At 44.4% G+C, this 27566-nt stretch overlaps 2 protein-coding genes across 8 annotated transcripts in view; one reads left to right on the forward strand and one right to left on the reverse strand.

Moving 5' to 3' along the window:
- The window catches only part of RECQL5 (RecQ like helicase 5), a 39298-nt gene that overhangs the window by 10669 nt on the left and 1063 nt on the right, over positions 1 to 27566 (reverse strand). For all 5 annotated transcript variants that reach the window (XM_080560832.1, XM_080560831.1, XM_080560828.1 and 2 more), the window contains exons 3-8: positions 26674 to 26795; positions 24349 to 24867; positions 23549 to 23654; positions 22979 to 23090; positions 20587 to 20749; positions 20118 to 20200 (exon numbers count right to left, since the gene is read on the reverse strand). In XM_080560832.1, coding sequence (XP_080416958.1) covers positions 20118 to 20200; positions 20587 to 20749; positions 22979 to 23090; positions 23549 to 23654; positions 24349 to 24867; positions 26674 to 26795 — 1105 coding nt within the window. The remainder of the gene's footprint in view (positions 1 to 20117; positions 20201 to 20586; positions 20750 to 22978; positions 23091 to 23548; positions 23655 to 24348; positions 24868 to 26673; positions 26796 to 27566) is intronic.
- SMIM5 (small integral membrane protein 5) lies at positions 24 to 18424 on the forward strand. Of its 3 annotated transcripts, none has more exons than XM_080560878.1 (5): positions 27 to 1775; positions 8315 to 8455; positions 10098 to 10251; positions 12246 to 16350; positions 17680 to 18424. In XM_080560878.1, the coding sequence occupies exons 3-4, from the start codon at positions 10125 to 10127 to the stop codon at positions 12365 to 12367; spliced, it is 249 nt and encodes an 82-aa protein (XP_080417004.1). In that variant the 5' UTR covers positions 27 to 1775; positions 8315 to 8455; positions 10098 to 10124; the 3' UTR covers positions 12368 to 16350; positions 17680 to 18424. The 3 variants fall into 3 exon arrangements, with proteins under 3 accessions (XP_080417005.1, XP_080417004.1, XP_080417006.1); XM_080560880.1 differs by having other exon boundaries at positions 12246 to 12569; positions 17683 to 18424; XM_080560879.1 differs by lacking the exon at positions 8315 to 8455 and having other exon boundaries at positions 24 to 1775.

A 27566-nucleotide genomic window follows, 5' to 3' on the forward strand; every position in this document is an offset into this window, starting at 1 on the left:
TTAATGCAAACATGACAGACACCACAAAGGAGGGTTTGGGGGGAGCAGAGATCAGCTCTGAAGTCACTGGAATTTAGAGACGTTCAAGTTGCTAGCCTATCAGGCTTATAAAGCCATTTTTTTTCAGTGCAGCTTGCTATAATTGCCTTCATCTTCGTACAGAAATACCCGAAATCAGGGCCACAGCCTCACTTTAGCTAACGGTACTCATGAGTTGGGTCATAATGGGAATTCGGTTGCAGAACTAAGATTGCAGTCCCATAACTGGAGTCAAAAGATCAAAAATAGTTCCCAATAGGGGTGCTGGGAGCACCACTGGATTAATGCTTAACTGAACGCAAGAGGTCCTGAAACACAGCTGGTTATGCATTGTCATGTGGTGGCGAAACTTCCCAAGTCACGTGAGCACATGACTAATGCCCCGGAGATGGAGAACTGCTTTACATCAATTAATGGTAGTTTGCATTCTTATGCATATCCTAAAATTATCTAGCCTTTCAAATATGCATCTGTATTGTTTGCCTCACCCATCCTTCAACAGAAGTACGTATGAGCTTTCCACTGGTCTTTAAAATGTCTAGGTAAAATCATTATTTCATTTGAGACATCCTACCCTACTTTATATAATGGGATAGGATGAAGAGCAAATAACAATTGAGTTTATTAATGTGTTTTTGTCTGTGGCAATACATTTCAGGAAAGCACTGAACTGTGCCCCCCTTGGATACCTGCACCATGCCTCCTTTCTGCACTTCTGTATGTTGGGTAAAACAGTAGCACTATTCCTGCAATTAGGAGAAACAGATCAACTGTCAGAGAAGAAGCAAAGTCACATATCTGAAAAGAAGCTTTGTCTCTGCCAAAATACACCAGGAAGAAAGCGCTCCCTCATGGGATCCAAAGAAGGGTACACAGCCTCATCGGAAGAGCTCCCCCAAAATACAGCAAGTTTGGGAATAAAGCCATGAAATGAGAGCAGTATTAAGAAGACAAAAACTATATAAAGACAAATTTTTTTATGTAGATGTCGGTTGCTGAACAAAAGCCATTTAATGAGCTCTATCAAATAGAAGGGCAAATTATGTGGTTGATGAGGCATTCTCATTCTGCACCTGTCTGAAGGACGGCATAGCTGTAGAGCAGCTGAACTTCAGCAGCCCTCTGGGACACGACAGCGGGTGGCAGCTGTCCCCAGTGCACGAGAAGCAAAAAACCAAGGCTTCGAGAGAGTAAATGACTCGTCCGGGGGCATGAAACAAATTCACCTCCAGCATCACCCCCGTGCCAGCAGCAGACCGCGCTGCGCTGTCGCTGCGATTTCTTGCTCTGCCCCTTCAAAGCACACCCGAGAAAGCTCCTTCCCCCGGGAGTCGGAAGGAAACCGGGCAGCATAAAGAAGAGTTAATTGCTTTAACACACACCCAAACTATTGCAAGGCGAGAATCAAACGAAAAGAAAAAAAGAAAAGACCTTGCTAGGAGGAGATGCGCAGCGGAAGCCAGCAACAAGTGGGAGGCTGCAGCAGCGGCTGCCCCGCGGTGCGCTGCCGGCCGGCCGCCCTCCCGCGCTGGCACCCCTGTAACACGAAACTTGGCATCGCCCCGACAGCAGCACCAAAAAAATAGGCAGAGACAACAGCTGGCTGTCAGCAGCAGAGCAGAGAGGAGCCGAGCGAGGAGCGAGACACGAGCCAGGATGAGGGGAGAGATGACGTGAAAGTTGAAGAAGAGAGGAGGAAAAACAAGAGGAGGAGAAGAGCTCGTGGCACGGCTGGGGTAAGGCTGAGCTCTCGCTGCTGGTCGGTCAACCATAGCATAGCACCTTAGCGTTCGGTTAGTTAGCAAGCAGCTGCAGCCTTTGTAGCTCTTTGAACAGCAAATTGCAAAAGCAGCCCTTGGGTAGTGCTTGCTAGCCTGAATTTGTCTGCAAGGGGACACTCAGGAGCAAGGTGGCAAGAGAAAAGCTTTTAACAGGATTCCAGAAAGCTGTGCTGCTGCTGTGCTGCTAACAAAAGGATCCAGCCTGCAGTCTTGCATTGCTTCTACAGTCAGAGCAGAAGTAAGCAACTTTTTTGTTGATTAGAAAGGCTGTACGCTCGTTTTTCTGTTGCTGTTATGGAATGTGACCTTAGCTGATAAGCAGGTCTAGCACAGGGCATTCTCCGCAGTGAGGTTTTCATGTATTAATACTTAGTTTGGACAAGAGAGCTGGGCTGCTCCTCCGTACAAACAGTGGATGTGCCATTAGAGAGTAGCTGCCAGCACAGGCAAACGCGTGTCAAACCAAACGCGGGTGGGTGCCAGCTACAGCATTTCTCCAGAGCTCCTCCCAGCTGGAGCTGAGTTTTATCTCCCAAATCCTGAAGCAAACAGAGAGCTTAGAAAACAAACCCTGGTCGGGAAACTAGCATACTGTGCAAGTAAAGCATCTGTGTCCAATAGAAATAAATGGAAAGATTTTACACAGCTTCTAACAAGCATTTAAAAAAAAAAAAAAGCAGCTAGTGTATCCGGCACAGATGCTGGTTTACTATTCAAAACAGCATGAGAAACCACTGCTCTGAGAGCGAACACAGACATACACATACATGGTGTACAGTTTACAACAACAATACCATCGGGTCTGAAGGCAGTGAGAAGGGAAGAAGAAAAGGAAAAGGACCCCCCAAATACATGAAATTACCCACTGTAAGCCTTGGTTTTGCACAGAGAGGTGTCCCACAACGTGCACTGCCATCTCTGTTTGCTGCTGGGCATGGGGAGGGGGGGCTGGCAAGGAGGCTGACCAAATACACCCTATTTTCTGCTATCTGAAGCTGATTACTCTGTTTGGAAGATCCTGCGGCTCCTAACGTTGAGCTGACCCCCTGCCTCTTGCAGGCAGCGCCTGGGCAGGCAGCTGTTTACAAACAGGCAGGCAGAGGGGCAGAAAGCCAGTTCTCCCAGAAAGATGTCTTCCCCATTCCCACACGTGCCTGTGGGGAGGAATGCTAAGGATCAGGTATTTCCACTTCTCTCCAGCCCCATTAAGGTGGAAGGGAGGGCAGCTCCTTCTGACGTACACCTCCTGCGAAGACCGACCGAAATGGAATTGCCTGCGTGAGAAGACCTGGTGGTTAAGACCCGCACGCCTCCAGTTCAGCCCTAGGTTCAAAGAGGATGGAGGGAAGTTTCCACCCTGCTAATGAAGGGTCTCTGCAACTTGTTTGTTACAGCTAAGATGGTTCCACAAAGTACGGGGAAAACAAAGTTTAGGAAAAAAAAAAAAAAAGGGAAGGGGGAGGAGCAAGGGGAGAAGGGCAGGGGGAAGGAGGGAGGGAGAGAAGCAGGCCAAGTTCTCCTCGCAAAAGAAAATCTTAACGGGTTTGGCTGGGGGCTTGTCCAGCCGCAGCAGCGTGTATGTACGGGGCGGGGAGGAAAAAGCAATATGAAACACATGTCTGGATAAAAGAAGCAGGACATGGCTTATGTTACAGCTGTCACAGTGCACGGGCCTCTTAGCCTGAGCGAAATGCCAAAGCAGTTAGGGGAGTGGAGGTACAAAACAAACCAAGTTCGATAGAGCAGATCCCGGCTGCAGCAGCCGCAGTCTGCCCCACAGAGCCTGCGGCGAGCAGAGCCACAGGATGGCCAGGGGGCACAGCAAGAGAGTGGGCAAAGGGAGCTGCACCCGCACCTCGCCTTTGTGCGGGTTCTTGCCATGGCCCCCCGCAACCGCTCCCCAAGTCGCACAGCTGCGACGGTCCGAAACAGCTTCTTCGGAGGATGCAGCTGTTGTCGCTTCGAGCTTTGAGATCCTACACCCTGGTGGCATCTTTACGAGGATTAGACCGGCACATTTCAAACAACTCAGAAATGCACGTAGTTTGCTGAGGTCTTGAGGCCAGGCAAGGACGGGAGCCAGAGGTGGCTGAAAGAAGATTGGGAAGGCGTTTCCAGAACCCTCAAAGGGCTCCAGATGCCTTACCTCAAACACCAAATTACTGATAGATCCCAGTTTGTGAAGTAACTATTTACAGCCAGCTATTTTCATGGGCATACAGTTACCTCTCTGTCAGCTTCCTGGGAAATGGTTATTTTGCTAATATTAGAAGAGACTTTGAGGCTAGATTCAGGCATCAGTAACCCTTCGGCCTAAAAAAAGTTCTCTTGTAGAAGAGCTACAGTTTTATTTTTACGATTGACCTTTTCCTTTCACCAGATGGCTCTGTGCCTTCGTTTCCCCACTCCTTAAAAACGGGACTAGTAGTGAGGAGCTGTCTCATGGCATTTTGTGGATTTGCTTGTGGGACAGACTGGAGAAAACCACCGTGTTCTGCAGAGGTGTAGAGCCTCTCAGCTCAGCGCCCCGATGGGCACCTCAGCTTCTCGCACTGCTGTTGCTGGGAATTCAGTGCCTTTTTATATTAGTCTAATACTAGGTTGTTGGGGAGGGAAGGAACGTTTACGCTGCTACCTCAAAACCAGTCTCCAAATAGTGGGTGGTGGAGATGACAGGGTGTTCCAGCCAAATGGCTACCCAGTCAGGGCTGCTTTATAATCTGAAAGAACGCGTGGCCTTCTTTTCCAGACCAGCTGAGAAAGTCAAGGCTTTTCTCCCATGACATGGAGCTGCAATTTACCAGTTTGGGTGTGTGCTGTTAAAAAACTGAATTCTCTTGATACTAGAAACTATTTTCATCTGCTTGGGAATGAATTATAGGTCTGTCTGGCTCCGTTCACTCCTGTTTTAGAAAAAAAGGGCTTGCCTGCGAACCATAGTTAAGATTCACGTGGCTGGTCAACTACAGTCTTGCCAGCACACATTGCATTGACAATGATGAGGGAAAACCAGGCACTGATAATACTACTACATTTCTATAGCCCTTTTCATCCCAGAAGTACATTACGAACTTAGAACAATAAACAATCAGACAGGGATCATTACATGTTCTGCCAAAATGCATCCAACTACAACACCACCTAGAAAACCAAGACTGTTTTAGGACAGGAAGCACTGCAGACCTTATCCACATGAAATCAAAAGAGTGATTCAGGAACCAAGTACAAAGCTGGTAGGCTTAGGAACTGACCAAACCTTTGTGTTACTAAGAAAGTGGCCAAACACAGTCAAAACTTATTTTAAAGTTTTAGACCAGGACAAAAAGCATCTCCTCCCCTTCAGCTCCTCAGCACCCTCCTCTGTGAGGCTGGGATTGCCTTGTAGGATTTCTTACCAAATAAGCTACCGTAGTCCACACAGGCTTCCCATTCCTGCACGGGTCCAAGTTCAGCCAACTTATTTGACTTGACTGAGTAAGAACAACACAAAGTATTTGCTTCTGCATAGTCACAGTTTCAGAAGAAGACAACTCTACAACAAGGAGGTTACCTTGGCATTCTGCTTGTTTGGGCTCACCATGGAATCCTGCTTTGTAAGGTCTGACACGGGCAGCGAGCATTCTGTGGAGGGTATCGAGCTCACCTTCACTGGGACTCGCAGCATCAGAACTACAATCGTTGGCAGCATCAGGGCACCACCAGCAAAGGTGAGGCCTCCAAGCTTCAGCTCCATTTTTAGGTCACTGTAGCAACAAACCCATGCATGCAAAGCTTCTCAGAGAGAGCACAGTAAAACCAAGGGAGTGGGAGGTCGTGTCAAGAGAAATAAAACCCTGGCATGACTGGGTAAGGAGCAACCAAGAGTGGAAGCCATGCCTTCATATTTTCATCCCGAGCAGGCTCAGTGACTGAAGTGTAACAAGCAGTTAGCAAACAAAGGTAATGTAATTTCCTTGTGTAGCTGCAACAGAACCAGGGACTTATTGTCTTTCTATCTAAACATTTCAGAACACTTTAGAGGCTTGGACACACCTCTGATGGTGGTTACGTGCTCTGCTGCTTCGCAGAGATGAAGTCACACAGCAGAGGATGGGATGAATTACCCAAGGTCACACAACCAGCATGCATCAGCGGCAGGCCCGGAAGAGTGCCTGCATTTACTAACTTCCAGTCCCGGGGCTAAACCACAAACTCAAATTCATGTTCTTTGTGCTGAAATAGGCCGTTCAAATGCCATCATGGTTAAGACTAAACAAGTGCCACATTCCTCAGCAGTAAATTTAAGCTCACCCACTCCCTGCAGCTCAACTTGTGATGCACCTGTGCAGACACACAGAAAGGATGCGGCTTTTCCAAGCTGCAGACAGACCCAAAAGGAGATTTCCTTCGGTTCCAACATACTTGTAACAACTTGACTAGCTTAAGGCAGACAAAGGGATGTGGGACCCATGTTACAGTCACCCCAAAGCTCTTTTTCTTGCTTGAAGCCAGGAAGCTACCACACACAGCCCGTTCATGGTACCAAGAAACCATGACCAAGGCTTTTGTCTTGAATGTCTAGGCTGAGGCCTTTTAATGGCTTTATTCTCAGACGAGCTGAGCAGCCAATTTCTTTGAGTGCTTCAATATGGCTTAAGTCCATTAAAATAGTTCAGAAAGATAATCTCAGTGCTATTACGGCAATTTACACAGCTTTATTCAGTAGACACAGCAAGATGGATCTGCATTAAAAACAAATATCAGCATTTTCTGGGAATCTAACTCTACAGGTGCCCTAAATGTAGAACATGTTTCTTTAGCATGAAACGATCGTCTGATCCCTGCAGCACACCTGCAAACGTCAAGCACCTCCTGCATTATTACTGTGCTCTCTTTTCAACCAAGGCTATCAACTCACGGCACGTGGCAGATTCTGCCTTATTTTCAAAAACAAACCCAAATTAAAACGTTTGTTTTATTGCCTCCTCTGCCAGGCCCTGTAACAGAGGAGGGCAGAAAGATTTGATGGTCTAGTCCCACTGGCAACACTGGGTAGATATTTTTTAAAGAACAGCCAGAAGAGGAAGCAACTGAAACTACAAATTTCAGCCTTCCACAGCACCCCAGCAGGAACCTGCAAACTGCCTGTCACAAGGCATTAGCATCGCGTTCACTTCCTTTTCTATATAAGTTTGTCATCTTGCCTCTCTTTTCACTCTGTATCAACTCTAGCTGCAGCTATGGCAAAAAAGTTCATGACATTTATCTGACAAAGCACTACAAAGACAGCATTGCTCTGTGGTCATTCAGTGTTTCTTCCATGGCAAGTTCCACTGGCTTTGCTGCCCGAACAGCTGTGTCTCCTCTGCTCTGGCGGGTTCCCATCCTCACGGGTTGCATTTTTGAGGAAGGACAGCCAGAAAAGAGATTCCCAATTGAGAGAATCACTGGCAGAGAATTAGGTTTGCTCCAAACCCCACACCATCTAGGCCCTAGAACAGCAATCCAGGCTTAGAAAGTAAACTGGCTGTTAAGACTTGCAACCCGAAGTTTCAAATCTCTCCAGACTTGCCCATTTTAATAATAATCGTTACAGTCACTGCTTCAACCAAATATCCTGCACCACCCAGCCTTTACTGCTGTTGGGAACTGGGAACTTACTTGAACACAGTAAAAGGGAAAAAAAAAAGAATTCTTATAGTTCCATTCTGAAATCTGTAAGTAGCGTCATCCCTGTTGTGTTGCAGGTGAGGAAGATAAGGCAGACACACGAGACAACTTGTGTAAGTCACACAGGCAGGCAAGCCTTACTCTCATGCTAATCTTTAGGGTGCGATCTTGTTTGTGCTGACATCAGCTGAGAAAAGATCACAACCAAAACCAGTCCTGACCAAAGACTTTATACACAAGTAGAATGGAAGAGAAAGTCCATGAGTATCACTAGCTTTCTTTGTGAGGTTTTTTGTTTTATTTTTTTGAGAAGGGATTTATTCATCACCCTTTTGCTATGCACAAGAAATCCCAAAGCTGTGACACCCTTGGAACCAGTGCGCACTCAGAAGTGCAGTCGAGTGGAAAAACATTTGCTTCCTCACAGAGACTGCACCACTGACTTCAAACTTTGTCTCTGAAGAAGTTCAGCCTAAGGTAAACGAGCAACATTCCTTGCACGTTTTAGAACAAAACCTCCTTCACTTAGCTCTAGATCAGGTACCATGGGCAAAGGAATGCCCATTACTGAGACGACAAGCTTTTACCATTTCAGACTAGGCACTCTGAGAGTCCATGTGGAGTTCTACAGTCCCAATTAGTAATTTTCCGTTGTATACCCAAGCTTCAGAAGCCTAGTTCTCATACTTGCTGCTTCTGTTGCAGCCCAAAGCATGGCATGAAAGGTTACAGCAGGCTCCTTACTAGGAGAGCTTCTGGGCAGGCAGAAATACTCTCAAAGGGAACAAACATTTTTAGAACGTTAGAGCCAGGAATACATTCTTCTTTTAAAGTTTTTCTTCTAGAGCCAAGAGCAGAAAACACAAATCACAACACCTCTGCCTGCACCGCCATCTCTTGGAATGGAAACAGCACTGGAAACCTGCTGACAATCTCACGGCACTGTGCAAAGGAAAAGGAGCCATTTCTGGAGCAGCTCATTTGGGGTATGGCAATTATCTGGAAAGAGCTATTTAATCCTAGTCTCCAAAGTGACCTTTTCAGGTCAAAAGGCCACAGCTATGCTTCCCTGCTAAGTTGCACAGAAATCTTTCTGTAGATGCAGCTCTTCCATCCACCCACAACTGTAGGAAACCAGCTGGTTCCGATTTTTATTCCTTAGCTTGGATTTAAAAGAACAAAGAAAACCCTTTCTGGATTGCATAAACATACAAATGTAATTTTACTTGGCACTGAATTATTTAAGCCCAGCATGCAAAGAAACAGCCAAGGTCTCTTTGTCCTCAGTGTGTTTAGAAAAACTGAACTCCAAGCATCCATTTGTTTGAGTAACCAAACCAGATGTGCAGTAGTGAACTAGCTGCCTTGTTCTGGGAGTACTGTCTTGGTCTTTTGACTTTGTATTGTCAACAAGACTAGGAAATTAAATTGCAACGTTCAAGTCTCATAAAACAGCGTTGACTATTACAACACACACAAGCTACTAAGTTTTGATATAATTATATCATTTCATTTAATGTTATCGTTGATATAAGAGCCATAATCCATCTGTAAGTCCAAATGCTTATTTTAGCCAAAACTGCGTATATTTCTCAGCAATCTCCTATTTCATTTACCTCCTGAAGGAAAATTTTAACTTCCACAGCTCTCCTGAAAGCTTGTTTGTTGCAATACCTTCCAAAATTTTGCTCATGGTGGGAAAAGAACAGCAAAAACTAGTGGCAAAGCTGAGGTATCTAATTTTGTCTAAACTAATAATATTATCACCATAGTTCCTGATGATTCTTCTTACTGAGAATGAAGAAGACTACCAGGCAGGGCAGGAAGGTTGCCCTCTATTAAGGGAGGTATCTCCCTGACAGATCCAGGGGCTTTTGCTTTGCTCATCACAAGCAGCCATGGGTGGACATCCACTGTTCTATTTATACACTAAAACAGACTGTGGCTTAAATTATAAAATAGAATGTAGGGCTACATTTAACTTACCATACAAAACTTGCAGTCATCTGTAAGAAATTGAAAAGCGTTCAACTGTCCCCAGTGAACATGGGCTTTAGATCTTGATATCAACCAGTTTTACTGAATGATGATGAAACATTATGAATGGGACTGTAGTGTGGTGTCAAAGTAAACACCCTAGGTTTCTGAGGGGACTATGTATAGCTGGAGTGCAAGAAGTCTTCAAAAAGACCTACTGTGTGTTACTGCGTGTTCAGTAGAATATAACTGAAAACTACACAATGTACTGGAGTACAGAGAATTGCATTTCTTTCTGGAAGGCCAAGTTAACACAATTGGGAAAAAAAATCCACTTACTTTCATGGGGTAGAAGTCAAGGGCAGCCACTGTCCAGCTGTAATTCTATTGCTGCTTAAGCACCCATCCTTTTAGAAAAAACACCGTTTCACCTTTGCATAACAGCCTAACTGTCAAAAACACCCTCAAAGCCAGATTTTGTAATGAAAACAGTGCCAGAACGAACAGACAGTTAATAGTCCTCCACCTTAGCTACTGGGAATGAGGGCTGAGACCAGATAAACTCGTTTTACTTGTGATCACCAGCTCTATAAGAAGCCTGGCAGCTTCCTAGCATTAGTCAGTGAAAAGATTTATTTGGTTTTTCTACAGCGTAAAGCCTGGAGAGGTTGAGCCAGAATGTCTTCTGAAGGCTTTCTGAAGGAAATGCAAACCATTGGTGAGAAGTTTCTCGTTAAGCTTCAGAAACTGCCCAAGGCTGACCCTGTGGAGATCGTGTCCTTCTGTGTGGTTCTTCTGTTTATCGGTGAGTTTATCGGTGGAAGTAGAGGGGTGCGGAATGTCTCTTCTCTTCTACAGGGGCAGCTTGCTCTGAGATCTTTGCTGACAGGTTGGTGGTGTTGGCAGTTGTTTTCCAGGCTGTGCTCTGAGGCCCCGTTTAATTTCTAGGTTGTTTTTTAGTATTCAGTGTGTATCTTCACACACACGCAGAGCATCATAGGCAATAGTATTACCTTCCCCAAGGCTCCCCTAGTTTAGCATTAGTTTAAACAGCAGTATTTTACCTAAGCGAGAGTTGCTGCAATGTTTTGATGCGTAGCAGGTATATTTGTTTATAACAAAGGGTATTAGGGGATCTTACTGCCATGAGAAACACTCAGGTCTGAGATGCTGAGTATCTTTCCTGTGCTTAATTCAGCGGGTGCCAGTATGCTTCAGATGAGCCTCTTTATTCTCTGACAATGGTAAGATCCCTTCTGCCGCTCTGTGTGGGGATGGCACGGAAGGAATAAAAAAGAGCTGCTTGATCGTGGGGGATGATGTTTGTTTAAACAATGGGAAAACAACCAGGAAGGAAGGCAGGCCTGCCCCCTCAGAGGTACTGCTCTCTCCCAGCGCTGGAAGGAAGGGTGTGTTTGCAGCCTGGACACTCCTCCCTGGGCTGGAATTCAGAAACAGACAAACCTGCTTCCTTTTTTTTTTTTTTTCCCTCTCGTAGTGACAGCTGGTTCCCCACAGGTCAGATTACCTGGCAGCCCATCTCCAGACCTTTAAAGAACACGTGCACACACGTGTGCGCATGCTCCTTATGAGTTTTGCAGGATTAAACATGTCATCCTTTTCTTCTCCAGATAAACTAACCTATCCCTCCCTACCCTGACCACTACGCCTAGTGTAGAATAACTACAGGCTAGCCCACTGCTTTGCAAAACAAACCCCTCTTTTTGAAGTACCTATTTTCTCAGGCTGACTACAGAAGAAAGCATAAAGCCAACCCAGTCACGAATACCTATTCTCCTTAAAGGGCACACATCACGCACTCTTCAGAAATGGAACTGCCAGTTCGACCAGCCAAACCCTCTCTAGTTGCTTTTGACAACTACGGGGAGAGTTTGATCTCCATCCTTTCCAGGCACACAGCTCTGCTTAGTCATATGCCATCTACCAAACAACAGCCAATAAGGCAGGTAAAGGTATGCCCCCACACAGCTTGGGACATAGCTCTTAAGGTCACAAAATACCCAGCAGTGACAATAGGAGTTTTGTGTGTGCAGTGGATGAACTCGGGCCACAGTCTGAAAAGTAATCTTTCAGTTTGAAGGTGATGCATAAATATGCTAATTCTATATCTTTTGGTTATTGTCTTGCCTACTGAAAAATACACGCAACTAGGATCCTTCCTCCCTTGCCCAGAGTAAAGGCACCATTCATTTTAATTTGCTCTTTACCATTGCAGAGGAATTTCTCTCCTCCATTGCTTTCATTTATTTACCTCTGGAAACAAACCAGAAATTAATCCCTTAAACCTTTCTTCGCTGGGCCTGCCCTATCTGCCTGGCCTGAATCTTTGGACCTGCTGACTGATCTTGGCCAAGTCTGACAAAGGAACAGGAACCTCTTATCTTTTTTATCTCTATCAAGTATCCATGGGAGGAGACAGATGGGTATCGGGCAAAGTCCTAACTCAGTGCTCACCATATGGGGAAACCACTGTACCTAGCTCCTAAACCATTACGAACAGTCAGCTGGGCAATCAGCACAGTTATTGACAAGCCAACCAGTACACCTTCAGCTCCTACTAAGGCCTGACATGCAATGACATTTGTCCAGATTAAACGGATAACTAATACAAGAAAGCAGGAACTTAAAAGGAGGGAGGTGGGGATATAGGACAAAAATCAACAAGAAACCTGACTCTGTTCATTCTGCTGCTCATCAGACAACTTAGAGGAGACGTAGGGCTAGTCTCCAGTGACTCCCCCTATGTCGTGAAGCAATATCCTTTTCTTCTCTTTTCAGTTACTGTTCTGCTGCTCATGATCATTGCTTGCAGCTGCTGCTGCTACAGCTGCTGTAGCTGCGATGGACGTCCTGACCACAGACGCAGGAAGATCCAAGTCCGCCCTACTGCCCATCCATGAAGCGCACCAAGAGGTGACAACCTACTACCAAGGACATGCATGGCCATCATGATTCAGTCCCACGGGAATGACTCTCTGCTCTAGCTCACTGAAAATGGCAATAACAATATTAACGAGTATGACTCAGAGGACCAGAAATCACGGCATGGAATTCATTCTTTCTGTGACAGCCACTGCTGGGCTCCGTGGTGTGACCAGAAAGGTAACGCTGCTTTACCATCGCTGTCTTCCTCTTCAGGGTGGGCTGGGGGTGCATGGACACATGCTGCCGACAAAACAGACACACTTACGCAGTAACAGCCCTGCAGCTGGGCTAGCCAAGGATTCCTTTTGTGAGCACTGAGCCACAGACCAAAGCAGCGAACTTGTAAGCTGCCACATGGCTAGGCAGCACCTACTCTCTTCACAAGTGGCTAATCCAGAAGGATGATGTTGGGTGCCAGAAAAACCCTCTGACATTGCTGGGAGGTCGACATGCTCAGTACATCTTGGATCAGGCCCAAACCTGCTCTCTCTAAAGCCAAGTGCAATAGACACATTTAGCTGAGATGACTGCTGAAAACAACAAATCATGGACCTCCTGATCTACATATACCACCTGAGGCTCTGCATACAGCTGGTGACAAATGCTCCCTGCTTTATTTCATTGGTGTTACAATGATGTGAAATTGCCAAAGAGAAAAATCAGATCGTGTGCAATACCCTTTGTAAACAGAAAGAGGAAGGCAAAAGAGAAAAAAATCACTGATTTTACAGTTTAATTTGAACATTGTGCTGGTAAACGTGCTCCCTCCCAGCCCCCATGTGGTAGTCAGATCTTTCATGAATTCTGCTCTTCTGCATATTGCAGGCGAATGGTCCTTACAGAGCATGGGAGTTACAGGAGATGAACAAATCCCCGTCCTCACTCCAGGGACCTGTGTGCCTGACTCCCTGCACTGTGTGCAGTTTATTTTAGTGGACATAAGCAGTATGCCTAAGGTATGTTTATTAGCATACTCAAAGGCATTTCAGAGGAGTGACATACAGTGTGGTAAGCGTCACTTCAGGGTATACATGCAGCAGCTGACAGCTGGCATTGCAACAAAGCACAGCCAAGAATGGCCTGTACAGCTGAAGTTAACAAGTGAAAATAAACCCTTTCTCCATGCTGCAGCCACTGTGTATGTTTGGTTTACACTGAGGTGAACTTCAGTAAGGGATTTCTGTAAGTACAAGGCTGTGGCACAGACCATGACTTTCCTAACTGGGACAGCCAAATAGACCATCTTGCTGTACCTAACTCTGCAAGCCGCTGGGCTTTCTTTCAGCCCCAAATGTAAAAACAATCATCTTTACAAGAAGATATAAAAATTATAGATAAGTCATCTTCTACCCTTGCGTTCCAACTGCTAGATGTAGAGGAGTCAAAGGGATTTGGGCACTGGGACAGGCTCCCCAGGGAACTGGTCACAGCACTGAGCCTGACGGAGTTCAAGAAGCATTGGGCAATGCTCTCAGACACACGGTCTGATTTTTGGGTGGTCCTGTGCAGACCCAGGAGTTGGACTCGATGATCCTTGCGGGTCCCTTCCAACTAGGGATATTCTGGGATCACACATGTATGCCAGAGCCAACATCCAGCAGGAGAGAAAATAATCAAGTTTTTAACAGTGGGCTTTTAAACATTCTTCACACTTCGGAAAGGACAACAAAATGGAAACTTTGTAAAGAAACCTCTCCGCTGATGCCTGCACCCAATTTAGCAGAATGCATCATTAGCTCCTCATGTATTTAATGCACTTTAATTTTTTTCAAATAAACTAAGTTTAGGTATTTTGCATTTTTTGTACAGTTGCACACTGGAATAAATTTGCAGCCAGCAACACAGAGAATAGTCTAAAAATTAAGAAAAAAAATCCTCAAATCACTAATGTTACTTTTACACTAAGAAAAAAAGAAAACATTTCCAGCAGAAGATGGGGACATTCCTTAGAAAGTAAGTATTTGAGCCCCAACTTGGCAACAACCAAGACAATGAGGACTGCACCAGTATGAGCTGCTAAATGCACAGCTACATTAAGACTAACAAAGTGCTGGCCTTTATTATGCTGTCCCCAAACTTTCACTTCCAGGAAATATGCTAGGGCAGGATAAGCTCAAACATGGCATCAATTTACTGTAATCAACATTTGGAGGTGCATCACACTAACCTCTCTGTCAGATCCATCTTTGCTCATTTCATTTACAAACAAGCGACTGTCAAGGTGACATAGGAAGCCTCAGAACCTCGCTTTTGCAGGAGACAGACATTTCTAAGTTAAATCATGAGACCTGTGAAAGAACAGAGCTTACTTTCTTTCCTAGCCTGTGCTAGACAGTGCCAGCTACAGGAATTAACAGAATCCCATTGAGAAATGTTTCAGCAGCATGGAACCAGTCTGTGCTAACAGTCAGGAGGAAGCTCAGTGGCCTGGAAACGTACCAACAACTGACAGGTTGCTGTCACTAGGAACAAGCTGCCAAGCGTTATCTCAACACGAAAAGCCACAAACATGAGTTTCCCCAGTGGTGTTGCAAGTTAAACCACTGACAGACACCAGGCATGGGGACAGGGGAAATGGCTCCGGCCTTATCTCTGCTACTATAAGTTCCTGAATTAAAGCAGAAAATAAATGCAGCACTGTTAAAACGAAAGGAAAAAAAAGAAGAGAGAAGGAGAGAAAATTAAGCAATTTTGTTAAGAATGCAGGTAGCTTTCTGGAACAGAGGAGCAGCCACCAAGGAGAGACGTGGATCCCTGGCCAATTTGTGTAAACTTGCCTGCACCTCACAGGCCTAATGTTCTGTTTAACGTTTCGTACCATTGTACTCTGTTGGACTATTCATATACTTGGTATTTAGGTACGTGTTTGCCTGGGCTAGGTGGGTTCTGCCACTGTCTTGCACACAAGAGATCAGGTTGGCTGGAAAGATGCCCCCCTAAAAATAGTTTAGGGTTTGTTTGTTTCACCTGTTACCCACTTACTGGGGCCTGGCATGCCCTGAGCACTGGTGAGGATGAATCCCCTCTGTTTCAGAACTCACAGAGGAGCACAGACCACAGCAAAACTGAAAACTGTTTCAAAACCAGTAACTTCTGTACACATTTTAAAACCTTCAGTGAGCCTAGAAGGAACTACAAGGGGATATAACTACTTTGGTCTTGATGATACAAGTGTTGAAAAAGCTTTCCCTGAGAATTCCAGAGCAGACTGTGAGACCAGCCTCTCCAGCAGAAGCAGCTGAAGCTTAGTAAAGCCACTTAATGACCACTTAATGGAATAGCTTTTTTTCTGTAACATTATCTCTGTTTCAAAGTGATGTGCTTGGCTTGTGAAAAACAAGCTTCCTTCCACCCATCCGCACGTATCACGCTCTTCTCTTTCCCTCCCACCTCTCTTCCCTCTGGTCTTCCTTAGTTGAGAAGGCAACAGGGAATATATTTTATTGCAGCTAACAGCACTACAAGGCTCTGTAATGAGTTTATCCACCTGAGCTGTCATGATGAAGTTTGGACTACAGGGCACTCTTATTCACAGTCCCATTTTACAAATGGCAGTCTCCTAACCGAGCTGACAATACCAAGCCAGCCAAGACCCAGGAAACAAAGCCCTCTTCTCTCCACCACAACCTGCAGCCTTCCCCAGACAGAGGGCACGGCAGGCTGCTACAAGCACTGGAATAAGTACACAAGTGGATAAAGGCATAGAGAGGAAGAAATACCCAAGTGACACATGAACTGGGTCTTTTTGACTAGGCTCAAGGCCTTTGATTAGATTAGCCACACCTTTGCAAGAAAGTCAGCTGTTAATCATTTACTGCAGTACAAACAGGCAACTTCCAGGCTAGGTCTACAAGGCTCCAGGTGCAGTAGGGGGTCTTTCACCACAGGCTGAGATCCCTTCAAGTAGGTGCAGAGGCGGTACCAGAAGAAACACCTACTGCAAACACAACAGCTTCAGGTATTTATAAAATTGCATACAACTCTCCTACTTCAGGAAGTTAACTGGTTAACAAAAGGGTCAGGAACTTTTTAGGGTGTGCAGCTGTACAGGGTTTCTGCTTCCAGGTCTGCAGAGCTAGTATCCAGTCTGCCTCCTTTTTAAATGAGAAGGAAGCTATCCAGAACAGCTTCCATGTCCTGTATACTTTTGGTGATCTGTCCTAATTCCAAAAAAAAACAAAGCATAAACTTGAGTATTATTTTCTGCTGAGAAAGAAACAAAAGCTTCAGGAAACCAAAGTATGAGCTTGTGCTTGCAATCCAAGGTGACTTGCTGAGGATGAAATGTACTTTATGTGATTTTCATACAGTACTTGGGATGCAGACATAAGGGGTGACAAGTCAGGCAAATATTCTGAAATAATTAAGATCTCTTCCTGCATTAGGTCCGTACAGTCATGTTTGAGAGAAAGCGTGAGAAGTAATCCATTCTTTCCTTCCCTTGAGCAGCATCTAGCAAGGAAGCTTTAGATGCTCTCAAACCACAAGCTGCTCTCAAATAAATGTTGTTGCTTTCTTCTTTTTAAAGAAAGCTGATAGCCAAGTCATTATGCAAAGTATCAGAGAAAGAGCAAATGTGCGGAACCCACTGAGATCCCACTTTAAATTATTGTTGAATCTAAGTCATTGACAGGAGGAAAGCATACCTCGATTGTAGAGTAACCCAGAATGTGCGGCTCAACGTTGAAGTCAACTTTGTTAACAGGAGGCACATTTCATGCAAGAAGCTAGATTGTTCTAAGCTCTATGGGAGTGACAAGTTCTACGTTAAGTTCTGTGCTTGCTGTTGGTGTGTGTTTGGTTTGCTTGTTTTCAAATGAGTGATCATTTAATCTCCAGTGTGTTCTCACAGCTTAAGTGCCCAACTCTCATTTTTAGAGGTATTGCTTCCTGCTGGAATCAACCAAGTTCTCCCACTGAATACTTGTTCTTCATGTATAGGTTTTACAGTTGACAGATGAAGGGTTCATATAGAACATGCCAGGAGAGATACTATATTTTTAAAAGTATTAATAAGCTATGATTAAAGTAAATCTCACCTGCTAAAATCTTGCAAAGCCAGATTGCCTCTATACTTCTCTGTAGATTTGACTCTAAAGCAGCCCCAGTTATCTATCTTCTGGTTTATGCTCCAGATTCTGCAAAGACTGACTTTCTATTTTGGAAGAGGGACACCTGCCAGCACAGAACATGTGTGCCTATACTGGTTTAGGGCCTGTCTCTTTCTGCTCTGTCAGAGCACAGAGGGGATACATCAACATCTGACATTATTCTTGTCTAACTCCAGCAGGGCAGAAGCCAGCATGTCATCTGCACAAGAGACATCCTCAGTTCTGGAAGACCTAAAAAGACGGATTGTAACAAGTGACTGGGCTCTTGGAGGGCTAGTGGTGATTAGCACCTTCTGTCTCGTTTTTATTGCTCTCCTCTTATTTGCTGCCATCTTTGGGTGCTGCTCATCTCCAAGGCACAAGCGGAGGGGTACATAAACAGTGAAGCTGTGTGAAGCAGTACGGGGAGATCCACAGTTAAGCAAGAATCAGCCCAGCTGCAATCTGATTGTGTTGTTCGTAGAAGCTTTTTCATCTTCTGTCCCTGGGTGGTTATTTCTCCCCATCCAGCTTTCCCACATCGAGAGCAATACATGAACACCAGCAAGTTGTTCTGCAAGTCCACAGCAAACTCTGTACATAAGGCAATCTGTGTTCAGGAACTGAATGATGATGCTGGTATTTGGCTAGTCGTGTCTCTGCCTGATTTTCATCTTTCAAACAAAACCACAGACAGGATAGAGTTGGCAAACGGTCAACCACCACCTAAAACTGATAAAGATGTCTTGTACCACTGCAGTTACTTTTTTTGTTTGGCTGGTTTTGGTTTTTTCCATCTTGCAAATGGACATCAGGAAACTCTGACCAGCAAAAGCTTTGTCTGAATCCATTCTCTAAAAAGCAGCTTATGTAATTGTTCTCCTGTCATGCTCAGACAGTAGCCTAAATATACTATGCAAAAACTTGCTTATCAGAATACAAGTCTGTATGTATTTGTTCTCATTTAGAACCTTGTAAGGTCAGAAATTCAGGTTTATTTTTACTGTTTGAATAGTGAATAGAACTGTATTAATTCAAAATGTAAAAAAGAAATGCAATGTGGTATTCTTCTGAAGAGCACCTTAGTCTCCTGCACAGTTACAAGCGGGGAAGCCAGTCAATGGTGCTGCAATGTGCGACGTTGGGTTGCATATCTTATATGTGTATGTACTAAGCTGGGGAAGGAAAGAAAAAAGATGGGAGATGTGATTTCTAATTAGGTCAGTGAGCTTCCCTTATAAGTCTCTTATGTAGCCAGTGAAGTTCTATTTCTACTGCTATTCACCTAAGCAAAGGAGAATGTTTTCTCTCTATTGCTTGGGTATTGCCTTACTACTGTAGCAGAACTCTTTAAGAGAAGTTCCTCACATAAATAGCAGTCAAGTTCTTTACAGCATATATGAAGTGGGCCATGCTGTAATATGGTGACATGGATCCTACCTCACGGCCTGACTAGGAGACCACGCTGGAATGTTCTGTGACTGCTTTTGGCTTGTGCAATATTAGTTCAGTGAACCCACTACAGTTGTCATGGCATTGGTGGCCCTTCCAAGAAACCACTGTCACAACTGGTTCTACTACCAACTGTAGGAGAATCAAGGAGAAACGCAGACTGAGACAAGGTCTCCTGAAGTTAGACTAACCAAATAGATACAGCTGCTCTCACATGATATAAAGTCTGGACACAAGCAGCCATCTGACTTAAAGCAAGAAGCTACTTCCCAGAATCATCCCAGCTTTGGGCAAAGAAGTGCTCCTTCACATGCCCTGGGACCACTCAGCATTGTGCCTTATTCAGTACACACAGAGATCTCCCAAGGCAGAGCCATAAAAACACAGTTTGTTTACCAAACATGACCACAAGGAGAAAATATTCTCACTGAAGTATCAGAAAAGAAGCATGCCAGACACCCTGAAAAACTTGTCCTAGACACAGGTGTGAAGAACGAAACAAAATACAACTTGAAAGCAATACACATGTTGACTACTTTTGGTTAGTGAATACATACTGCTCTCTTACTGGCAAAATTACAACTTTGATGTTTTATCCAGCATAGTAATTAGCACAATTACAGCTTACAAGTCATGAACTAGACCTGAACGATGTATATTGTGGTTGCTAGTCTGCATTTAGATTGGGCACATCCATAATTTGGGCTTTTTTTCTGAAAGGTTCCAAGCACATAAGATCCTTCTAAGGTCAATGAGAATCAAGGATGCCTACTTCTTTGCAGACTGGAGCCCCTGAGATTTAGAGAAACAATAAAGTTAAATAGTTCCATCCTCTGATGATTAGGCTGCCCAGAGAGATGGCCAGTGAAGGAGGAAAGAGTCAAAACAAAAGCAACTGAAACTATGCCAGCTCTCCACAGATAAAACATTAAAATTCATAGCAAGAGGAATCACAGTTCAACATCAACCAACATCTCAGTTAACTCAGAAGTGAAAGTGAGTGACAGGTGTCTTCTCAGGGACACCTTCCTCAGTCCAGACAGCAAAATATCAGACGATTCATTCAGTATTTTCTTTTTCTGTGACATGCATTTGCGGAAAGATCTCAGCCATAACTGTACCTCAGAAGGGATAGGATATGGTTTTCCCAACATTAAACAATGTTTGAAAGAAGTGCACTCACCCCAGCTCCTCGCAGAAGTTCACAATGGCATCAAAAGCTGTCATCACAGCTTTGTCAGATTCTTTTAAGGTGCCTTTTTTTTCCTGAAAGTAGACAGGACAAGAATTACAGTCTTCAATTTAGATACAAACAGATAAATTAACTCTACTGATAACCAAATACAATTCTCCTGAATAATGTGGTAAACTAGTACAGGCACCATCCTTTTTCTGCTCCGTGCTTTTGCTCACCCTTGCCTCTCTAGTAGGGCTGAAGCTAGTTCTAGCAGCCCTTTCCCTCCCTGCTTCAATCTCTTCTGCTTTCCCTTGAGACATGACTACAGACAACTCTAGACCCAAAAACTACTACAGCTCCAGAAAAGCTTGTTTCATCTTTGCATATTCAGAGGTCACCGCAGGCCAGAGGCAAACTAAATCTGAGCAAAAAGGTAGCATAACTAGACCGGCAGACACTATTCTGCAGATCTTACCTGGATATTAGAGAGCTCCTTCTTAATCAGGAAGCTGACTTGATCCCGATCGTTCCTAGAGTAATAAAGGCGGCAGCAGGATGGCTTCCCATCTCTCCCAGCTCTGCCAGATTCTTGGTAATATCCAGCCATTGACTTGGCAATGTTCCAGTGAGCAACAAACCTGCGTGTGATATGACAATGGGAAACATAAGGCTGTAGGTTTCTCAACTCAGTGCATACATGATTGTGTTGTTCATGGATATCAACATCAGAGTACAAACTAAGGCAGCAAAAGCATAAAAGACGCAGGATTTGCAGAGGAAGGGATTTTACACACAGAAATGTAAGTCTTCTTAATGCGAGACGAGAGGAAAGCAGCAGAGCTGTAAGAAAACCCAACGCCTGTGAACAGCGTGCGAGCAGGATGTCACTCAAAATGGATGGAAGAGAAAGGGCACATGAATATCCCAAACAGGCATACAATCGCACAGCTATGAAGAGTGAGAATGAGGACACAGTCTGGACTATTTTATGATAAAACAGAGCATTAAAAAAAAGTCCTGTTTGCTTTGTGGAACACAATTTGAACATTATGGAACATAATTTGAAATACTTGATTATAAAAAGACACTCCTTTGCCAACAAAGTCTGTGTGGGAAATTCTGTCTCACCAAACTCACTTGTAGATGAGGGCACCTTTCCCAGTCAGAGAATATGACTATGAATCATTACTAAACCGTATGTAATCTCTGAAGGAATGTTTTCAATGCACCACTACGAGACTGCTTTAAACCTGCTTGTACTTGAATATTCAGCAATTCAGCTCATACCTGTGTTGAGGAGTCTCAGCATTTTACAGTACGGTAATGCTGCCAATATTTTAAATACCAGTCTGCCTCAAAACTGGTCCTTTTAAAGCTCTGCAAACCACTATGTCCCAGAGGCAGGCATGACGTACACAGGTGTGGCCAAAGATTAAAAGAGAAAAACAAGTGAAGATGTTTCTCTAAACACAAACACTTCAAGACCAGGCCAGACACAACGAATCAGAGCCCTACATATTTATTCCCTATCGAGAAATTTACTGAAAGAATTAATAACCTCAACCAAAACTGAATTAGCAGTGAAAAAAGAGGAGCTGATTCCATCAGAGACAGAAACAACACCTGTTTTCCCTTTTGTCCCAAAGGGTCACCTTTAGAACTTGTCAGACCTGATCTTACTCAATAACATATGCATGAATACTCAGGACTCTGCCAACAAAGAGTGAAGGCTAAGCAGCAGGGCATTGTTACCTGGGCTAGGGTATCATATTCCTTAAACTATTGAAAAACAACTTGTAAGGAGTCTTTTTAACTTAATTTCTTGGAAACTAACCTTATTACAAAGCATGGTTCAGCTGTATTTTACTTTTCATCAGCCCTATGCATTTCAGTTACTCTTTGCTGGTTTAATGCATTGAACAGGACAGAGACTAAATTTCAGCAGGTGATTAATTTATGCTGCTCTCCTAGGAGACTTCTCATTTCTCTACTGGGTAACAAGCATCAAGCAGTAAAATAGCCTATTGCTGCTATAGGATCCTGTCGTCTGTCAGCACAGTGGTAACACAGAGGGATGGCACAGTTGTGAACTGATGCGATCAACTCAACGATGTCCTGCACCTCTCCTACAGTGGTCACAGCAATTGTTTTATTTGGATTTTGAGTGAAGATCAGCTCCATCTAGGGTGTTGCATGAGCTGCAGATGAGCTATTCCTCTACTAAATGATCACAGCTCACAACACTAACTCAGCCCAGCCATATTGCTGTGCAGGAATTCTAATAATACAGAGCAGTTATGGTGGCAATTAGAAGTCCCAGAGGAACCACAATTGAAAACACGTAAAATTTCTGTCCTTGAACTAGAGTTGTGTTTTTTAAATGGTTATTGTCATTTGTGAACTGCCACCCCCCACTGCAGTTTGCAGAAGATCTCACCAAAAGCTGGCTCTGACTATTTTAGTAGTGTATGAATTATTTTAGTTACAAATTTCCTTCCCACTGCTTTTCGACAACAGTTAGTGCACTAAGAGAAGTGAAAGAGACAGCTGTGACTGCATCTAGATGGTTCTTTTTAAAACCCTGGAGAGCGTGGCAAAAAAAGCCAAGCATTCCTCCAATTTTCTTTGGCTTGAGGATGACTGGTAAAGAGGAACTCTGGTGCCTTCTTTTTCATTTTCATTACAAAACCCTTCCAAGGTTGTTTTTGCTGCTTCTAAGAAAACCTCCAGTTCTATCTTTGTGGGTTTTAGCAAATGTTGATCAGGTGTTTGAGACAGAAGTATCAGATAATACAGAGACTGAGGCTTTTCCTTCCTGCTGCTCAGGTTTCAGTCTCTGGTGGAGCACAACTCTCAGCCTCATGTACCTGACATTTGCTTTGTCTACTCCCATTCCAAAACTGATGGTAGCAACAATAACTGGGATCTTCTCCTCCATCCATTCATTCTGGATTGAAGTCCGGTCAGCTGCCTTGAGTCCTGGAAAAGGAAAAAAGTGGAAGGAAACAAACCAAAACAAAACAGCAAGTAGAAGCATTTTCTTCCTCCTCCATTCCCCCATTACGAGCCAAGCCCCTCAGTAAAAACAGACCGATGTACACACTCCTCTCTGCCCATGTTTAAATTGGCCTGGGATCAAGCAGAAGTCAGCAGCAGCTGTTTCTATTCCAAAAAGAAAAATGTAGAACACTCTTGTGAGGAAACTGGTTGTTATATTTAAGCCATGCAAGATCCAACAAAATGAGCAGTTCTGGAGCAAAGGGAATGCCATTCCGCTGAGTGGTCCGTACTTACCTCAAAGACCTGATGTGTGAGCATTAGACACATTGCAGACCATGCCTAGAAAGCTGCTTGCTAGGTAACCCCAACCCAGGCCTTAAAGGTGGTACGGTTCAGTTCTACCAAGTCCTGAGAGATACAGAAGCAGCCTCCAGTACCTGCATGATAGGCCTTGGCTTTCACTCCTCGGTAGCTCAATTCAATAGCCAGCTGGTCACACACGTCCCTCATCCTGCAGTACACAATGCCGCAACCGGAGTACACCTGGGCAGAGAGGGGAGAAAGTCCGTGACACTGCCTGAAGCCCATCAGCAAAGCTGCAGTCCTCAGTATGGACGAAATGGAGGGATGCCCAAGGCTCATCTCATCTCCAAACTGATTCTCCAGCAACTTAAAGACATTGTCATGACACAAAAACAGAGTTTCCTACAAGGCCTAGGAGACGTCGACTGAATATGGTCTCCCAATCTTTTCCCAGTGAACACAAGGCAAGCAGCAGTCTCTCTTCACATTACAGACAAATTGAGGTGCAGAGGCTGATTGAGTTGCTGAGAGTTATTCTGGAAATTAGCGTTACCGCAAGAAATTCAATACGACACTAAGTGCTGCGGCTCACCCTTGCTATATTTCACCCTCAGCACAGAGAAAGAGCAGAACCCAATCAAACACACGCTTATCGCCAGGGACACAACAAGCCAAGACAGAAATGCTATTTGCATATTCCTAATACATTTTCTTTTAGACCAGCTCTTTTCGGAGGACACCTCTGTTTGAAAGAAATACAGCTCAATATTCTAATTATTTTAGAGGAACTCAAAAAACTATTGAGCACTTTCCTTCAGGGACCTCCTCCTTTCCCGCCACAGACCTGTCAGGGCCATACCAACCACTGGAAGATCAGTGACCATTAAGGAAGATTTTATTCAGTTTAGCCTTCTTCCCCCACTGAAAAACCTACCCCAGTGGTGTTCTTCACTTCAAGTGCCTTCAGACAGAAATCCTTCAAGTTGGCATAAGGATCAGTCAAGAGCTCTTTGAACTGCACGTCGTAGAACAAGTTAGATCTGAAGCAAGGAGTCTTAAAGGTGGCAAGCGGCTGCTTTAGCTTAAGTGCCATCACAATGTCCTCCTGGACCTGCTTGGTGGCAGTGGCAGTCAAGGCAACACACGGTGTATTGGGTATGCGAGTGCGCAAGGTGCCCAGCCGCAGGTAGTCAGGTCGGAAATCGTGTCCCCACTGGGAGACACAATGCGCTTCATCAATTACTAGGTAGGACAGGAGATTTCGAGACAGCAGGGAGTTCAGCGTAGGCTGGAAAGAAGAGGAAGCTGCCATCTCTGGGGTGATGTACAGGAGCTTTACTTGGGGCTTCTCACTTGCAAGGTCAGCCAGGATGGCCTTCTTTTCCTGGGCTGAAAGCTTGGAGTTGAAAGAGCAGGCTTTGATCTTCAGAGCCAGCAGGTGATCCACTTGGTCCTAAGGTAAATACAAAATGAAAATTAAATGACAAACAAACAGTTTTAAAGAAAGCCACCATCACTACGAATGTCTACTGGAGAGATCCACGTGAGGCCCCAACTTCCACCTCCAGGTTCAAGTCTCGGGACAACGTTCACCTATAGCCCCAGCTGTTTAGAACTTCAACTCTAGATGCCTTTATTTCATTGCTGTGTATCTGTTCAGCTCTAGCATCCAACTCCTTTTCTTTTGGCTTCCATTCACTTTAAGACAGTCATTTTGCTGCTAGGGCACATCAGCATGGATCTGTGCAAAATACCCAATGATAGCCACAGTGAGCTGAAACAAGCCACCAGCGTGGCTCAGGATTTACACTATCAAGTTGTCACAGATGGAAACTGAGTAACGCCACCTTACGAAAACAGAGCGCGCTTCATTCCAAAATAACCAAAAGACTTTATAACAGCTGAGATATTATGAGATATGGCAAATCACCTCTGCAATAGAACTGAGTGTGAACAAGAATCATGCGTTGAAAACCAAGAAGAAAACACAGCATCACATTCAGATACATCCAGACAAACACTGGACACACAATTCACCTACCGGCACTGAGCTGTTCACTTGCACTTGACTAGCACATAACATTTCAGAAGGCATGAATAGTCCTGAAAGATGGATGTCTCATTATTTCACTCAATAACTGGTTTCAGTGACTGATTTAATAGGCACTGATTCTGCTCAGTCAACTCTCAACCTTCGCTATAAACTACACAGACTAAGCTCTTGAAGTTGGGTTAGAATGAAATATATCATGACCTTTTCAGGCACAGCCTCCCCATCGCAGGGCTGAATGAGAAAACTTCTGGAGGCTCACTCCAGCTCTGTTCCCTAAGACTCATTTAACCCATCTCCATCTACCTGTTGCCCTGACACATTCTGCTTCACCTGCAAATCTTACCTCTGGCAATTCATTTAACCTCTATTTCACTGATAGAATATTTCCTGTACTGGAGCTTAATTAGAAATTAGAAATTATCTCATTAATTAATTAGAAATTAGAAATTATCTCATTTGGAAAGAGTTCACTATAACACCTTTTTGAGATGCATCACAAAGCCTGTTTTTAATTCTTGATGTGTATTACATTGAGACCGCAGAGGAGTTAAAAAAAGCAACAACATGACAGCAAAAAAACAAAACAGCAGCCTACGCCACCAGATATCATGCAACGTTAATGCTACAGCTGCTATTATAGGGAAGTGTGAGGTGATGAAAACGGTAGAAAAGGCAAAATACATAAGCAAAAGGTCACAGATAAAAATGTTCAAGGAGGAGCTCTGCTACAACAGCTTATCCCCATGACACAAAGACCACAACTAAAGGACAGTTTGGTGGAGAGCAATTTATGCCTACAAAGGCAACTTCTTCATTCCCAGAGTTATTACTTTATAGGTAAAATGGAGTTTTTTTGTGGTTAAAGACTCAGTTTAGTACATTTGAGGTACTCTGCTGCTTTTGTACAGCACGCTGTACAAAAGACAACTGGAGAAAACAGAGAAAGGATCAGTTATAAAAACCACTAGGCTATTATCGAAGAAAAACCTTCTTTAGCAGAGCTGCATAATATCAAACCAGAGTTATGCTAAGTTGCAGCCTCTTCACCTGTCACCAGGCTAAGGAAAACACACCAAGACATCAAGACAGGAATCCAGAGGCAGGCTAACAGCAGACTTGAGGACAGAAAGACAAGAGGCAGTGTGCCTCCAGAGTCTCCCGACCCCCTTCACTGACTGCTTTCCACAGCTGACAGGAGACAGTTACCTGAATCAGTGCAATCAGAGGTGAAATGACAATGGTGATGCCCACTGCCAGAACTGCAGGAAGCTGGTAGCACAAGGATTTCCCTGCCCCTGTGGGCATGCATACAAAGACATCCTTCTCGCCTGCAAAGACAACAGAACAAAGCTCAAGGCTACTGAGTGGTGGCGAGTTCCCAGGGCTCTGTCTGGAGGGGTGGGCACAAAGGCCTGTAATCTGTGAGAAAAGGCGTATCTGTGCGTGTACCTTATGGCATACCAACAAAAGACACCTCATTTTAGGTTCTAAAAGCATCATAATACTTTGTATGCCTGCAATGGTTTCCTTCAAAGAATCTCTAATCACTTTTTAAACATTATGAAACAGCCTTACCTAAATACCAGAAGTTACCCAGAAACCAAGATAAAAAGGAGTTAAACAACTGGTCCATGCTCATGCTAATTCTCTTCCACATGAGCTGCTTTCATTTGTCTTACAGCCCTCCAGTTACCAAACCACCAGTCCCAGGGCAGATCTGTATCACACCCTGTGAAAGCTTATCCCAAGAAGTAAATCCCAACCACACAGGCAGTATTATTTAGTAACTATCACCATGCTAAGGAGCACCCACTTCACGTCAGGGAGACGCCAACGCATACAGCGTTAACAGGCAGAGCCACCCTGCTCACAGAACACTGCTTTTGGCCAGTCTGTTACCAGCAGCACAACTGCTGGAGACGAATGAAAACTGTAACTGTGTCCTGCACGCTGGGTTTGGTGCTGTTCTGGTTTGCATTATGAGACCTGCGAGGAGAATGGACAGCCAGCAGCCCGTGTGTGCGTGAGCTGCCTGCCGAACCCGCAGCGGTGTGCTGGTGGATGTGTTAACACCAGGAAAAATGTGCGTTTCTGGTAAC

Source organism: Anser brachyrhynchus (genome assembly GCF_964034855.1).
Source record: "Anser brachyrhynchus genome assembly, chromosome: 18".
In the NCBI taxonomy this organism is placed as follows: Eukaryota; Metazoa; Chordata; class Aves; order Anseriformes; family Anatidae; genus Anser; species Anser brachyrhynchus.